Raw genomic sequence first — 14,022 nt, 5'->3', positions numbered from 1 at the left:
GGACGCACGCACGTACGGCTGCACGCACAGCACGCTCGATCGTGCGTGAGCTCCCGCGGTCACGTGAGCAGAGCTGTGGCGGGGGCAGGGTTACGGCCCGTGGTGCACTTCCGGTCCGCCTCATGGGTGGGCCTTCCGGTGGGAGGGGGCGGGGTAAGATGGCGGAGCGGGCAGGCGGGCTGTGTGGGACGGCCATGGCTGCCATGCAGCAGTGAGGCTTCATGCTCACGTAGCTCGTTCCTTCCTTCTACCACCAGTTTCTGATCAGTGTTTTGCCTCCACCCTCCGCAACAGTGTTTTTACCCTCAAAAAGCTTCAAAAAGCAGTGTTTTCGCCCTCAAAAAGCATTGTTTTTACCCTCAAAAAGCAGTGTTTTTCCCTCCCACACATTGCACACCCAGCCTATGCTGCTGTTCTGTTCCCCACAATAGATGAACACGCATTAACAAACCTCATTGTTAAGTTATTCAGCCCCCAGAGCACTCACTGTGCTGTGCACTCCTTGCCATGTCAGCCATCAACCCAAGGCACAGAGCTGCCCTCATCCTTTCTCACCCTCTCTCCCACGTATCGTCCTTTTTAGGCCTCCATTCCATGCATGACAAGCAGGAATCTGCAGACAGATTCTATGCTTTCCTTTGGCAGGGAAACATCTCACCTGTGTTGTGCTGCCGGGCACAGCAATCATTGCTGCAGAGGTCTCTGCTCTGCTACATCTGTGCTGCCTTTTCTCAGCTCTCAGTAGTGCTGGGCATCGTGCTTTGCAGAGAGAGGTGCAGGAAATAGCACGCACTGACCTTAAAAGAGCAAAGTCTGTCACTAGTTACCAGCTGGGTGAATCTGGGTTTGCAAAGCTTTATTTGTGATGGTAACAACAAATGAGATGACTGGAAACATCAGAGAGAAGATCCAGGAGTCAGAACGGATTTGGCTTAGAAAGTCAGTGTAGTGTCAAACTGGTCAGTTGAAATGCTTGGTACTTATAGAGCAGACCATCCTTAAGGAGTGTATTTAATCATCTTTTTTTGTACAGCTGAGTAAATTATCTCTGCTTATTTTTTGTCTATGTTTTCCTCTCTGGCACTTCTCCCGTGTTTAACAGCGCAGCAACATACAGATCCTGTGCTTCATCTGTGGTAGCAATCACATAGTGCAGCATGTACTTGCAAGGGAAATTGTTGCCTGTGACACCAGGGTGTGTTCCCTGAAGCCTTTTCATCTCCAGCCCTCTTCTAAGGGCCTGGACTCACAGCCCAGGAGATGCCTCCTGCTAAGAACCACAGAGACAAAACCCAATAGTGCTTACCAGTGTATTGTCTCCTTCCTCACCGGTGTGACTCTGCCAGGCTTCGTGTTCAAACAGAAGCTCCAGCAGGCTTGTGCCTGCCTTCCTCAGATTAGAAACTTTCAATTAACTTCTCAATTAGTTAGCAGCCTCTGTTAACTAATGCCCTTAGTTAACTGCAGAGCAGCCACTGAGGCAGCCCTTTCCATCAGCAGCCTCTGCACTCCAGTGTGAGTACAACAAGGGATGAAGCAGCAGGAGATAGAGAATGGCTGTAGGTCCCTGAGGCTGGAGTGGCCAGGAAGACCCCGGCAAAGGATTATGGTTATGCAGATATGAGTAATGATGTCTGCAGAGCTTTACGAAGCTCCAGAGGGCATCCAGACCTGGTGAGATTTTGGGCACAGAGCTTTCAGATTGCCCTGGACTAGGACAGTAGCAGCCAAGAGCCCTGAAGTTTACAGGATGGAATTATGGACATCATGGATCTTCTCATTACAGACCAAAGGAATGTGGATTTTTCAAGCTTCGCTGTGAAAATCAAAACACTTAAGAAAGCGTGATAAACCGAGAGGCCAATCTTTACATCATATAGGTCACCCTTCACTTGGAGCTCATTTGCCTTGCAAATACCATATTGTTACTTGCTGAGTCCCTCCCTGCTCACTTAAATGATTAACTCCACCCCAAAAAAGAAGAACTTTAGCTGACCTGCTGGAGGAGAGGCAGATCCTGACACCATGGGGCCTGTCAGCTACTCATCGGAGACCTACGACTTGGTGAGTTTGGCCTGGCTTTACTTGTTAGAGAGAACAAGGGGGTAGAGCTGGCAGAGCTGCGGGTGGGCTGAGGGACCTGGGTGCAATGTCACCGTCTTCTAATGGCTTATGTTAGAAGCAAGAGGACCGGAGCAACTACTTACATCCACACAATTAGACTTTATAGCCCATAATTCTGGACTTGAGGGATGGAGGAACTTAAAAGTGGCACTGTTGAGTTTGTGCAGAGCTAATGCAATGCAGCCCCTGACAGGCTGGGGGTGCAAAATGATCCTGTGCAGAAACCCCCAAGTCCCCAACTCCTGTGGGAATGGCCAGAGCATCACCAGGAGAAACTGAGTGATGCAGTCCTCTGCTCCATGCTGCCCATTGGTCTGAACACTTCCCAGCTGGGATCTCATAGGGAAACCCTTCTCTGCTCTCAGCACAGCTGTTGGCATGGACATAAGGTGGGGGTAACGCATGCCTTCCCTGTGAGCAGGCTGCCCGAGGCCACGCTGGGAGGGAAACACACACTTAACTTACAAGAAGGGAATTAGAAAACAAGGAAGATAAACTGCAAACACTTCTTCTAACGGAGACTGATGACATCATATATTCTGCCCTGTAGTTCTCTATCCTACAGTTGCAGGTGAAAGACAGCAGCTGTACCTTTTAGAGCTCATTGTGCTGTCTGAGGGGAAGTCCACAGCAGTGCTATCATTAGCTGAGTTCTATAGCATCGCAACTCACAATTTCTGTTTTCATATCGTGGCTCTGTGCAGCAGACCTCAGTTTTTGTTTATTTTCTGTCCCAGAGAGAAATGCTGGATTTAATTTTTAGCTATTTTTCTGTCTTTTTCCTGTACATCTGAGAAAAAAGAGAACTGGGAGGGGTTTTCCCTACCCTTTTTATTCTTGTTTATTCAGCATAAAAAATCCATGGCAAACAGGGCTTGTTCCTCCCTGGAACAGGCCATAGATCACACAGAGCAGTGCCACGTGTGGTTTGGGGGTGCCACACGCAGTGATTGCATCAATGCTGTGTCCAGATTGATCTGCAAAAAAGGCCTCAAGGCTGTTCTACCAAAGCAGCAACACAAACCTGCCCTAACAGGAGAAGGCCAGCTGACCAATGGGACAAATGCAGGCTGAGCACAGTTGGAATGTTTGTACTGAGAGGGCATTTATCTCAGTATTACCCAGTAAGTGCAGCAGGAGCCCCGACCAAACCTTGCTGCCCAATTAGCTCTGTAACACTGTGGAAAAGTAACACAGCAAAAATTATGACCCCAGTTCTCCATAGCAAGAAAACTTTGCCTGCTTAATTTCTCAGCTGCAGACTAGACAGAGGAAAATGCTGCAGAAGGATCACTGAGATCTCCATGTGGTCTTCCATGGTACTGAAGGCCAATTCTTATCACAGGGCTGATGTGGCTCAAGAGGCAATAAGGCATAAGCATGGCAGGAGCGTGGTGTTTGCTTTTAAGTATGTTTTTCTCTCCTTCAGCCTCTAGAGAGCTGAGGAGCAGGATTGCAGTCAGTACTTGCAGAGCTGCACACCAATGTGGGCAATTTCTGTTTTAAGGCTTTGGGAATGCGAGATGCTTTCCTGGCCCTGGATGGGTTAGAAGGGAATGAGTCACTTGGAAAATCCCTAATAGCACACAGACTGCTGCTGCTCTTCTACAGGCAAATGTTTGGACTGCTGGCAGTTGTGCAGAACTGAGAAAAGCAGCTGATGTGCACAGGAGGCCTGCGTGACTGTAGGGTGGGACAGGGGATCCCTGAACAAAAAGCGTGACAGCATCGTGCCTCCCATTGCCACAAATGCAGGCATGCATTTTATTGCTTAGTTTCAGGAAAAGGCCCTACTTTTGTCGTGTTCCTCCAGCAGAGCACACATACAAATTGCTCTGTCTGTTACTACCTTTGCAAAGGTGCCCATGTGTAGACTATGACCAGGTCAGTTGATATGCTTCCAGTCTGAAAGCAGCAATCACAGCGCAAGCCTTGGCCTGTTGCATTCAGTGCATCTCCTGCAGCTCTGGTCATCTGCCCTTCCAATCTGAGCCTGGATACACACATTTCATCCTTTCATGTTCATCTTCAACTCATCTCTGTCTGTTCCCACCCACACTTGTAGCTCGGAGATGCACATGAGAGGATGCCTCAGATACAGCTCTGCGCACACTTCCTCTGCCCGCAGCGAGTGGCTTACAGTAAGAGCCCTACCTGCCATCTTATCTGCAATCAGATGGTGGCTGATAGTGGCCTCTGCACCTCCAGCTCTGACTGTATGGTGATGCTGGCAACCATTCAGCAGCCAAAACCATTTAACAACACACACAGCCCTCACCTGCAGCTGTTCCACGCAGCGCTCCAATACTCTGACCAGCACACCCAGCCACTGCCCGTCGTTTCATTTTTACTCCTTAAAACTGGGGTTGTTCAGCCTCTCTCCATTTAAGCTAAGCCCATTCCAACATGCTCCCTTTGGGATTCTCCAGCATGATCACCCCAAGTCCTGAGCAGCCTGTTTTGGTCATTGTGCCAGATTGCTCAGAGAGATGGCAGATGCACCATGTCTGCAGCCAAGGTCAGGTTGGATGGAGCTCTGAGCACTGCTGGAGCTGTGGGTGTCCCTGTGCACTGCACGGAGTGGCATCAGGCAGCCTTTGAGGGTCCCTTCCATCTCAAACCATTCTATGATTCAACACTTTCCCCAAGGGATTGCTTACCCCACTACCTGAGGACCAGCCAAGCCTTTCGTACACATTCAGTAATGCTCTGTAGACTTCAGCTTCTTCAACACCCTCAGGCTCCCCTTGAAGCCACACACATGGTTTCAGCAGTGCAGCAGTTCGAGTTGAACGCTGCCACATCAGCTCCTTACCTGAGAAGGTTGCTTATGGAGGCACTCGGCACATCACATGGGGAAGGCTTTTAACCAAGAATAAATGCAGTCACCCTTTCTAACGAAGTACAGTGCAGAACTTGAGGTCACTTGCAGTCACTCGACTTAGCACATGCAGGGAGAGGACGAAAGGGCAAAAATTTCCCCCCAAATTAGCTCTAAAGTGGGGCTAGTATTTTTAGATGGGAACTTTGGCTGCCAAGTGAAGGCACAGCAGGTGCAAACAGCCACAGCTGGCAGTGAAAGGTATGAAAGCAGCAAGCAAAGACTTCCTCTGTGGTCGATGCTGAAGTCTCAGGGCTGGTCTCCAGAGAGGCTGTGGGTGGGGGAGTACACAACAAGTGTTGTGGAGCTCTTCCCGTTTTGCCAGTGATGGCTGAGCTTGCCACAAGCCTCCCGTGCTGAGTGTACATCTGAGCCCTTTGCTTTTGTTAGCAGCAGGTTTCTGCCAGCGCCTGAGGACAGAGCATGCCCACCATCTGCAGCAGCTCTACCACGCTTTCCTTACCAGCTGTCAGCCCAGTCTGAGTGGTGTTTTCAGATTCCCCTTTCTGGCTTTGACTGCAATTAATTCAGAACCACAGAGTTCACCAGCAGAGCAGATTTCCCTTCCCAGAATCATCCCTGTAGCTGTGGCATCCCAGTTCCTCTGATGCATTCACTCCTCCAGCTGTTTTGTACCTGTCAGCAGGCAGGACAGGCTGTGCTACAAGTAGGTGGGGAAAAAAGTCGGAGATGAGTGTTGTAAGAAATCAGATGCCTCCAGGAGGTAGCTGAGCAAAAAACAGAAGTTGGAAGTGGTTCTTTCTCTGGAAGCCAGAATATCCCCAAGTATGTTAATTAATGATAAGGGGGCGCACAGCCACTCGCAGTGGGAGAGCTGGGTGATTGGGTTCTTCTGTTCAGAAATTGCCCTCCTGTAACCAGACTCTCTGTTCCCAGAGCCAGGTGGAGCTGAGCGGTTACTACGAGGCTGAGAACAGCACTCCTTCTTTGGAAGGCTACTTTTGCTTCAATCCAGCCTCATCTGTGGTTGGCAACCAGAGAGACCCCTTCAGGAAGGTCTTCATACCGCTCGCCTATCTGCTGATGTTCCTGTTGGGAACTGTGGGCAATGCCCTGGTCCTGGTCATTTTAGAGAGGTTCAAACGGTCTCGAACAACCACGGAAAACTTCCTCTTCCACCTCACCCTGGCCAACCTGGCGCTGCTGCTCACCTTCCCCTTCAGCGTGGTTGAAAGCCTGGCTGGGTGGGTATTTGGGACCTTCCTCTGCAAGATCCTCAGTGCTGTCCACAAGATCAATTTCTACTGCAGCAGTATGCTGCTGGGCTGCATCGCGGTGGATCGCTACTTGGCCATCGTGTACGCAATCCACACCTACCGCAAGCGCAGAGCTCGCTCCATCCACCTCACCTGCACGGCCATCTGGCTCTCCTCCCTGCTCCTCACCTTACCCGATCTCATCTTCATGGAAGTCTGGACAGATGAGAGCAACCGCAGCATCTGCTATTTTCCAGAAGCTGGGATTCATGGCAACAACGTGTGGCTGGCAACTCGTTTCCTGTACCACAGCGTGGGTTTCTTCATGCCCCTGCTGGTCATGTGTTACTGCTACACGGCCATCGTCCGTGCTCTGTGTCAGTCCCAGCGCCTGCAAAGGCAGAAAGCTGTCCGTGTAGCCATCCTGGTCACCGGTGTGTTCCTGCTCTGCTGGAGCCCGTACCACATCGTCATCTTTCTGAACACCCTTACCAAGCTGGAAGCCTTCACCAAGAACTGCCTCCTGGAAGATCAGCTGGACACCGCCATCATGGTGACAGAGGCCATTGGCTTCACGCACTGCTGCCTCAACCCCATCATTTATGCCTTTATTGGGGTCAAGTTCCGTAACGACTTCTTCCGTATCCTGCACGAGCTGGGCTGCATAAACCAGGAGACCCTACAGGAGATCCTGGAGGTGACGAGGAAGGGCTGCGGAATCGAGTCTGACAACACCACCTCTATTTCCACTTTCTAACTCAGAAATGTTGCTGCAGGGCAGAAATGGCCTGGCCATGCCTGTCCAGTCTCATATGTGCTGTGTCCCAGTCCTAAGTGTCCCCACCACTCTCTTCATCCCTCGGGAAACCAAGGTCTGACAGCTTCCTAACACCCCAATCCCAACGCATTGCTTCTGTGTTCCCATACAGACCAAAGTCTGTCTGGCAGCTGTTGGCAAATGCCAACTGTCCGGTTGTCACGCTGACAGGGATGGAGGAACCAAAGGAGGTTGAGCCTGTTGTTACCACATCTCCATCACCAAACTAACTGCAGGAGTCTGTGCACAGAGCCAGAGACAGGACTGAGTCACAGGGAGAGGGGGGAGGGCAGGAAAAACACACAGCCAGGTGGGAGTGGAGCTGCATCAGTGAGTGAGGGATGAGGAAAGGACAGCACGGGTTCCCGTCTCACCTGCTCACCTCACTGAAGAGATGCTGAAAAGAAGCAATGGGGGACAATTATCACAGCAGCCAGAGCAAGAAATGCAGGTAAGACATCAGGGTACCCAGGGCCAATCCCAGTGACAAAGGCCACACGCTGTCTGGACGGCTCCTCCTGCTGCACGACGCCCTGCCATCCAGGCACTGCACATCACTTTTCCCAGCACAGCTCAGCCCAGGAGGCCTTGGACTCAGGTTTGACTGCTGCAGATTCCTCTCCTGACATCAGCTACATCCTTCCTCGCTCACTTGAAATGCCTGAGTGTGCAAAAGCTGTCTTTGAAGGAAGGTGCCTGAGCAGATGGCTCAGCCTTGTGACTGAGCACGGAGAAAATGAACCACGCATCTTTGTGAGGCTGAAGGTGTAACCTGTTTTTTTTCCTCCCCTTTTCCTTTTGCAGCTCACTGTACATCGCTTTGTGCATTCTGACCCACAGCGCGGTACAACATAGAAGAAAACCTCATTTGCATCATTTCTGTTTGTTTTCAGAGGGCTGAGAGGCAGCGCTGCATTTTGCTTTCAGATGATGCTTTCAGATATCCTTGCTCCACCTGCACACACAGGGCCTTTAGAAGGGGGTGCATCCAATGTCCAGCTTCACTTAGAACAATCCTGAGTGCTGATCTCGCCCTTCACCTGCTGGTCCAAAACAAGAGGGGCAGCTTTATAACATCGTTAATGATGGCACTGCAAGCTGGCACACAGGGCAGCTCCAACAGGCTTGTGCAGCTTGCTGCTTACTGATAAGTCTTGTCAAAGTAAAGCATCAGCACATACACAGTTGCTTGCTTGCATTTTTCTCATTAGCCAAACATTGCTTTGGCCTCCACTTAATGGCAGCCACACACATGCTGTCATATGGGAATGACCCCAACCACTGGAAAACATTAAAATCTGCTGTTCTCCTCACCTCACTGCTTATGCTTAGTTGGCACAACACCAGTTTTGCCACTGCAGGAGGGATTTTTGTGTCTAAATCCATCCTGAAGTTCAACCCATTAACAAGAAGCGCAGTCACAGCCTGACCTCACCATATGCAGAGTCACACTGCAGACAGCAGCCAGCACAGAGTGGGTCATGTCAGACTATCCCAGCTCGGGCAGAGGTGAATGAGCTGCTTCCACATTGTGACATGACAAGGAAACTCCTGAAATGCAAAGCATTAACAGAATGAACAGCCCAGGCCAGCCCTGCAGAGCATCTCCTACAGCAGCACGCTGCTTCCTATTCCCCAAGAGGCAGCTGAGCCGCCCAGGGGACATCACTGGGGTGTTTTAGCAGAGCATCCTGCCCCACACAGCAGCCATGGGGCCGTGACAGGCAGCAGAGCGTGCACAAAGCGCGAGCCAGTGAATGCATGAATGAACGTGTGCCTGGGAGCACTGCAGAACTGGGGCTCCCCGCACACCCTCGTGCATCTCGCTGTGACTCACACAGGGTTTCATTTTCCTTATCAAGAAGAGGACCTGCGTCCTCACCCTGATCCCCCAGTGCTTGCAGCTGGGCCCCGCTCCGTCACCCACTGCTGCCCAGGAGGGGTGGCTGGGAGCAGGTGTGCTCTAACAGCGCTGGGACAGGATCTGCAGCAGCAGGGAACAGAGGAAAATGAGGCTGTTTCTCACTGACAGCAGTTGAAGAGCTGCTTCAAGCCACAGAAGTGAGCAGCTATGTCCAACCCACAGCCCCACACCACAGTGGCAGGCCCGCTCTATGCTGCACTGTGGGCTGAGACCAGGGCACCGGGCAGGTTGGATGCCCAGGGCAAGAGGATGGGCTGGCACAGCAGAGGATGGGACAGAACAACACAGCCTGGACTTAGGCAGCAAAATCCACCATAGCTCAAGGAGCTAAATGGCTGGGCCATCCACTGCATGCAGACTATGGGAAGCAGCATCTGGCTGTCTCTGCTGAGAGCAGAATTGAGAGCAAGGAGGTTCCAACTGCAGTGAAGGACCCTGCAGGACATCACACAGACCAGGGACGAGAGGCACGAGGTCAGGTTTTGAACTTTGTCTTTTTAATAAAAAGGCACCTATAAAACAGGTCAATACATTACAGGCAGCACAGATACCCAAAAACAAGCCTAAAAATTGTTTCAAATAAAAACCAATAAGATGTCTTCACATATTGTATTTATATATTTATATTTATATATATATTTATATAATGGTACAAAATGACTGGGGAAGTTTCTCCATGGGATGATAGAGAACAGGTCAGTCACCATTACCTCAATGTGAAAGCTAATTCCAGGTGCTTGATTGTTCGACTGTTTCCCAATGAATTACTTTTTGGAGCTGAAAAAAACATTTGCAACGTCATGGTTAAAACATGGGCAAACCTTTTCCTGTGATTAGGTGGAGTCAGTACACAGAACTCAAGCTGAGATGCTGAGCAATAAAACTACGAGACATGAGACCAGACACAGCTCACAGCAGCGGGCAACCAGCTGACGGCGATCCACCCTGGTCTGATAGGGTTAGTGCTGCTCCTGGGCACAACATCCAGGTAGAGATGCTCTGTAGCACCTCCTCTCCCCTTGGCTCACCCATCACAGCAGTCGGGGTAGGGCTGTTTGGCTTCAGGGCAGCACAGTGTTGCAGATGAGCCCCAATTGCTGCTCTGGAAGTCTGCAGCTCTGAAATAATGCCAGGATTTCCCTTTTGTATACAGGCCTGCTGAGTTGAAAGGCTTTACTTCTTAGTAATCTATCTCTGGAGGACAGGTCTACCTCCTGCTGTCAGGCTGCCCGGGGTCTGCAGGGAACGTACCGGCAGGCAGAGATCTCAATGGGGCCAATAGAACAGACAAACAAAAAACTTCACTTTTATAGAAAATAGTATGGCTTAAAATTAACTGAGACTGGCTGGTGGGCGATGAGCAGGGCAGGGGGCTGCCAGTGCCATTTGGATGTCTACAAGCAAATACCGGCAGCCAACACCCCGGGGTGCAGCCGAGAGAAGCCACAGCCATTCAGGCCACTCAAGATGAGAAAAAGCTGCATACGTTCAAGCCACATCCTCCCACGTGAAATGCACACTCTGAAAGGATGGAGAACTCAAACAGCGACAACATCAGGTCCGAAGCATGCTGCCTTAGCCCTGGGTTGAAGACTATTCCACTTTGTTCTAATAGCCAACAAGCACTTTCTGGGATTGCTCCTTTGAATGCTCAGATTGCAACCACCGCAAAGCATGAGAGCAGAGTTTCCTTTCCCAAATCCAGAGCTGCACTTCAGCCTTACACTGCTCTCTACAAAACACCCCATTGGCTCAAGGTGCTGCTCATTAGATGCTGTGGCTACATCTCATTACAGATCCAATCAACGCAGCCACTGGGTCGACATTTTGGCACCCGACAGCTTTTTCTAGCAGCCTGCAAGGTGACAAAAAGCTCTGCCATTGCCTTCCTACTTAACAATCTCCCTTTCCTTCTGTGGTATCTAATAGGGAAAAGTAAGTGCTGCTACAAGAGAGGTAGTAAGCAAAGTCTGGCTTTGCAGAGATAATCCTCCAACTGGTGTTCGTGTGGCAGTCAAATGCCCTGAGTTCACAGTGGGATACCCATGGGGTACACCGTGCTGGAATGGGGTCCTGCAGAAATCCAGAGACCCTGAGTGTGCAGAAGGGCACACGCTTAATCCTACAGCCCCTTCAGTGAACCAACACAGGAGAGCACACCAGTGCTGCGTGCGGGAAGACCTTACGAAATGGAGGATGGGAAGGGTGAAGCACAGCCAAAAAAGCCTGAGTTGTTCAAACAGCTTCCAGCAGCTTAAGAATAAGAACCTCTTCTATCAGAAACATAGGGCAGGCTCATGGCACACAGCTGACATCGCACAACACAACTCTGATTCAGAAATGCGGTATTGCATGCAGGGACAGCACCCTGCAGGCACTCAAGGCCAGGTGGGATGGGGCCCTGGGCAGCCTGAGCTGGTGGGGGCAGCCCTGCCCATGGCTGGGGGTGGCACTGGGTGGGCTTTGAGGTCCCCTCCAACCTGAGCTGTGCTGTGATCTTCAACAGCAGTGCCTCCCAGTGCAGTACGACAGGGCTGCTGCAGGGCAAGGAGCAGAAAACACCCGAAAAAACCCAGAGGAGGGCAGTGTAAGGAAGGAAGACCTGGGAGATCAATCAACAGTAGAGGGAGAGGGGATGTGGCGTGGTCATGGAGGACGATGGCTGATAAAGGACTGGTGTAGGAAGGCTGCGAAAGAGCAGGGTTCCCAGCTAGCCTCTCCTGGAAGCACAAGAATGAAAGATTCAGGTGAGCTCAGAGTCCCTCCATCCCTACACACCGCCCTGCATGAAGGGAAAGAAAAGGCCCAGAGACAACACGGCTGATGGAGGCCTTCAGGCCCAACTATGTGATTACCAGCAGAGCCTGGATCATTGCTGCTTCTGTGCCGGCTGGCTGGCATCCTCCCTTTCACAGCCAAAGCAGCAGTGACAGCTGTATCCTAAGGAGCTGCAGCCCTGCCTGGCCAAATGAGCACTGTTCCAGTGGTCACAGCCCTGATCTACCCAATGGTCCTCAGTCACTGGCTGTGTCCTCGTGCCCAGCACAGCACAGGAGCCTGAGATCTGCATGGAGCCGTACACCCCACATGAGCAAACCATTCCAACACAGAGTCGCCCCACAGTGGGATCTCCCAATGCCCTGCGCACCCCGGAGGATCCTCCTGCCCCTCCCCAAGGAAAGCTTTCAATCCTTGTCCACTGTTGCCTTTAGCATTTTTTTTTCTTTTTTTTTTTTTTTTTTTTTCTTATTTTGAGGCTTCTATTAAAACACAGAAATACAGAACAATTAAAAACCAGCACAAGTTTTTTGCCTTTCTCAGCGACCTATTTACAGCTAGTTCCCAAAACCCTCTTACACAGTTTGGTTGCTTAAAAGGAACACACAAAAAAAGAAAAGGGAGAGAGAAGGAAACAAAAAGGACGAAACAAACGAAGAACAGAACGAGAACAAGGAAAGAAAAACATCAGAAGGAGGAAAACAATAAATTGCCACAGGGTCTGGAAGTCCCTGATCACCACACGGGGTTCATAACTCCCTGCCCCACTCCCAGTCCCTCCACCCCTCTTATTTTTCCCCCCGACAAAAGAAAGGAACAAAGAAAATAAAAATAATAAAAATAAAAATCACATCAAGTTTACTGCACATCTGGTTTTCTGTATAGAGGCAAATCCGATATGAAAAGCATCCCACTTGCTGTCCTCCACTGGCGTCGGCCTCCAACCCGCCCCCAACGAAAGGTTTAAAAACATCTGTACAAATCAGGCCCATGCTTTAGAAAGGCAGGTTAGCCATGTTCCCCGGCCCGGGGATGTAACTCATTTGGCTGTCCAGGGAGACGCTCCTCTGCCTCATCTGGTGCGTGACCATTAGGTTCTGCTGCGGTGGGGGCCCCATAAGAGAGCCCTGAGGTGACATGATGTGTCCTGTCTGGGCATACATCTCCCCCGACACGGACATGCTCCTCTGCTTGGCCTGCATCAGCATGAAATTCTGCTGGGCCATCAGGCTCTGCTGCGGAGACATCATGCCCTGGTGCATGCTGTTGCCCATCATGCCTTGCTGGGGCGGTATGCCTGTCCTGCCCAGCATGGGCACTTGTCCAGGATGGCACATGGGCATGCCGAGCCCCCTCTGCACACCCTGCTGCCCTGGAAGGCTGGGAGCGTTCATACCTGGCCTGACAGGGGGCTGATCAGCCATCATGTTCTGCAGGTTCATGAGGTGGAGGTTGGAAGGCTGCGATTTGGGTGCTTGGCTGTCACTCTTGGGGAAATACTGCAAGGTGCTGCTTGGCTTCTCCGAAGGGATGATCCTGGAGAGGTCAAACTCGGGGATGCCCGTGGGTGTGGGGCGGATGACCTCACTGAGCTCAGGATCGTTCAGTACCGATGCCACCCCGGGAAGCACGGCTGGGTAGGGCTCACCGATCCGAGGAGGGATGTTCTTGCCCATCATGTGCTGCTGAGGAGGCATCTGGCCGGGCTGCTGGGAAGGAAGGTCCTCAGGTGGCAATGACATCCCTGGTGGGAAATGCTGCTGCATGCCAGGGCCGCCTGCCCCACCAGGAGCCATGGGCATGTTTCCTGCAGGAGACTGCATGGCGTTGTGGGGCTGCTGCATGCGGGGGAACACGAGCTGGTTGGAAGGAATCATCTGGGAACTGTTGGGCACGGGGCCGCACTGCTGGTTCAGCGAGTCCTGGGGCCCTGGAGGCAGCATCATGGGGTTCTGGGGGGGCACACCCGGCCCCGGTGCACTCGGGTGCATAGGAATGTTGGAGCCTAGCGGGTTTGGGGAGGACATCATAGAAGTAGGGGGTGGTTCGTGGGAAAGAGGCTGCTGACCAGGCAGGTTAATTCCCATGGGGCTCTGGGACGATCCAGGTCCCACGGAGTTTAAGTGCAGCTGATTCGTTTGATTCCCTGTCACACCTAAAGAGGGGAAAAAGGGAGGAGAGTTAACTCTGCCCACAGACCTCCACCCTGTGGAGCCTGTTGGGACCTACTGCTCAGAAGGCCCTGAGCTCCAAGCAAGGGGACGCAAGAAGGACTTGCAGA

The 14,022-nt window shown here is 51.5% G+C and overlaps 2 protein-coding genes across 2 annotated transcripts in view; one reads left to right on the top strand and one right to left on the bottom strand.

Annotated features, from left to right (window-relative positions):
* Nucleotides 1–27: 27 nt before the first annotated feature.
* On the top strand, nt 28–7,906 carry CXCR5 (C-X-C motif chemokine receptor 5). Its single transcript, XM_015884059.3, has 2 exons — nt 28–2,064; nt 5,903–7,906. Exons 1-2 carry the CDS (start codon nt 2,026–2,028, stop codon nt 6,977–6,979), a joined length of 1,116 nt encoding a protein of 371 aa, XP_015739545.1. The 5' UTR covers nt 28–2,025; the 3' UTR covers nt 6,980–7,906.
* Nucleotides 7,907–9,438: 1,532 nt separating this feature from the next.
* The window catches only part of BCL9L (BCL9 like), a 38,410-nt gene continuing 33,826 nt past the window's right edge, over nt 9,439–14,022 (bottom strand). Inside the window, exon 8 of the mRNA XM_015884058.3 lies at nt 9,439–13,896. Within this exon, the coding sequence (XP_015739544.2) occupies nt 12,737–13,896 (1,160 nt within the window). The 3' untranslated portion in view covers nt 9,439–12,736. The remainder of the gene's footprint in view (nt 13,897–14,022) is intronic.

Source organism: Coturnix japonica, chromosome 34, assembly GCF_054131305.1.
Source record: "Coturnix japonica strain WE chromosome 34, WE-NBRP24, whole genome shotgun sequence".
Taxonomy (NCBI): Eukaryota; Metazoa; Chordata; class Aves; order Galliformes; family Phasianidae; genus Coturnix; species Coturnix japonica.
This window is presented reverse-complemented; position numbering and strand designations above follow the sequence as displayed.

Coding starts and splice junctions, on each gene's coding strand:
- CXCR5 (XM_015884059.3), top strand. CDS start 2,026: ATGGGGCCTGTCAGCTACTCATCGGAGACCTACGACTTG. Junction 2,065..5,902: donor CATCGGAGACCTACGACTTG/GTGAGTTTGGCC, acceptor CTCTGTTCCCAG/AGCCAGGTGGAGCTGAGCGG.